The 631-nt window shown below is 42.5% G+C and overlaps 1 protein-coding gene across 1 annotated transcript; it reads right to left on the bottom strand.

Moving 5' to 3' along the window:
- Nucleotides 1–2: 2 nt before the first annotated feature.
- Nucleotides 3–629, bottom strand: AAJ76_5450003 (rna-directed dna polymerase from mobile element jockey-like protein; the record flags this gene model as incomplete). Its single annotated transcript, XM_024475976.1, has 1 exon — nucleotides 3–629. A coding segment is annotated over one exon (627 nt), but the record flags the coding sequence as incomplete, so codon positions are not given.
- Nucleotides 630–631: the final 2 nt, after the last annotated feature.

Here is a 631-nt window from a genome sequence, read left to right as displayed (position 1 = left end):
AGGATTCTAGTAATCCTACCTGATCTTGTACTAGACATGCCCCATAGTTCACTACCATACATGAGAGCAGGGACTAGTACATTTTTGATCAATATTCCCTTGAAGATAATATTGATCCCTTTATTCAGAAGCTTGGGTTTCAAGACTTCCAATGCTTTCTTGCCTCTGGAGGCGCCATCTCTGACAAGATGCTCTTCTAAGGTAGTTCTTTTAACAAGAACTCCTAGGTACCTATATTCGGTGACTTCACCGATCCTTCCAAAGTCGGTAGAGATAGTGATTCTATCTGACTCATTACCATTGTCTGTGCCCCATACAAGGACACCACTTTTCCCGCAGTTGATCTTCATTCTGTTCTCAACTGCCCATCTACTAATCCGACTCACTTTGTGACTCAGATCAGCGATATCATTGCCAAAGACTACAATGTCGTCTGCAAACATCAGCCCTGGCAGTCTTATATTTGAGCGTGGTACGCTCAATCCAGTTACACCGTCAAATATGTCATTAATAAACAAGTTGAACAGCATTGGAGAACAAGGACATCCTTGTCTCACACCTTTTCTGTAGCTATAGCCACTACTTGTATCTCCGCCGATGCGAATCCTCATCTTAGTGTTACCGTAGATAT

The sequence above is a fragment of the Vairimorpha ceranae genome, assembly GCF_000988165.1.
Source record: "Vairimorpha ceranae strain PA08 1199 chromosome Unknown NODE_545, whole genome shotgun sequence".
Taxonomy (NCBI): Eukaryota; Fungi; Microsporidia; family Nosematidae; genus Vairimorpha; species Vairimorpha ceranae.
The sequence above is the reverse complement of the archived record's forward strand: the minus strand, read 5'-3'. Positions and strand labels throughout refer to the sequence as shown.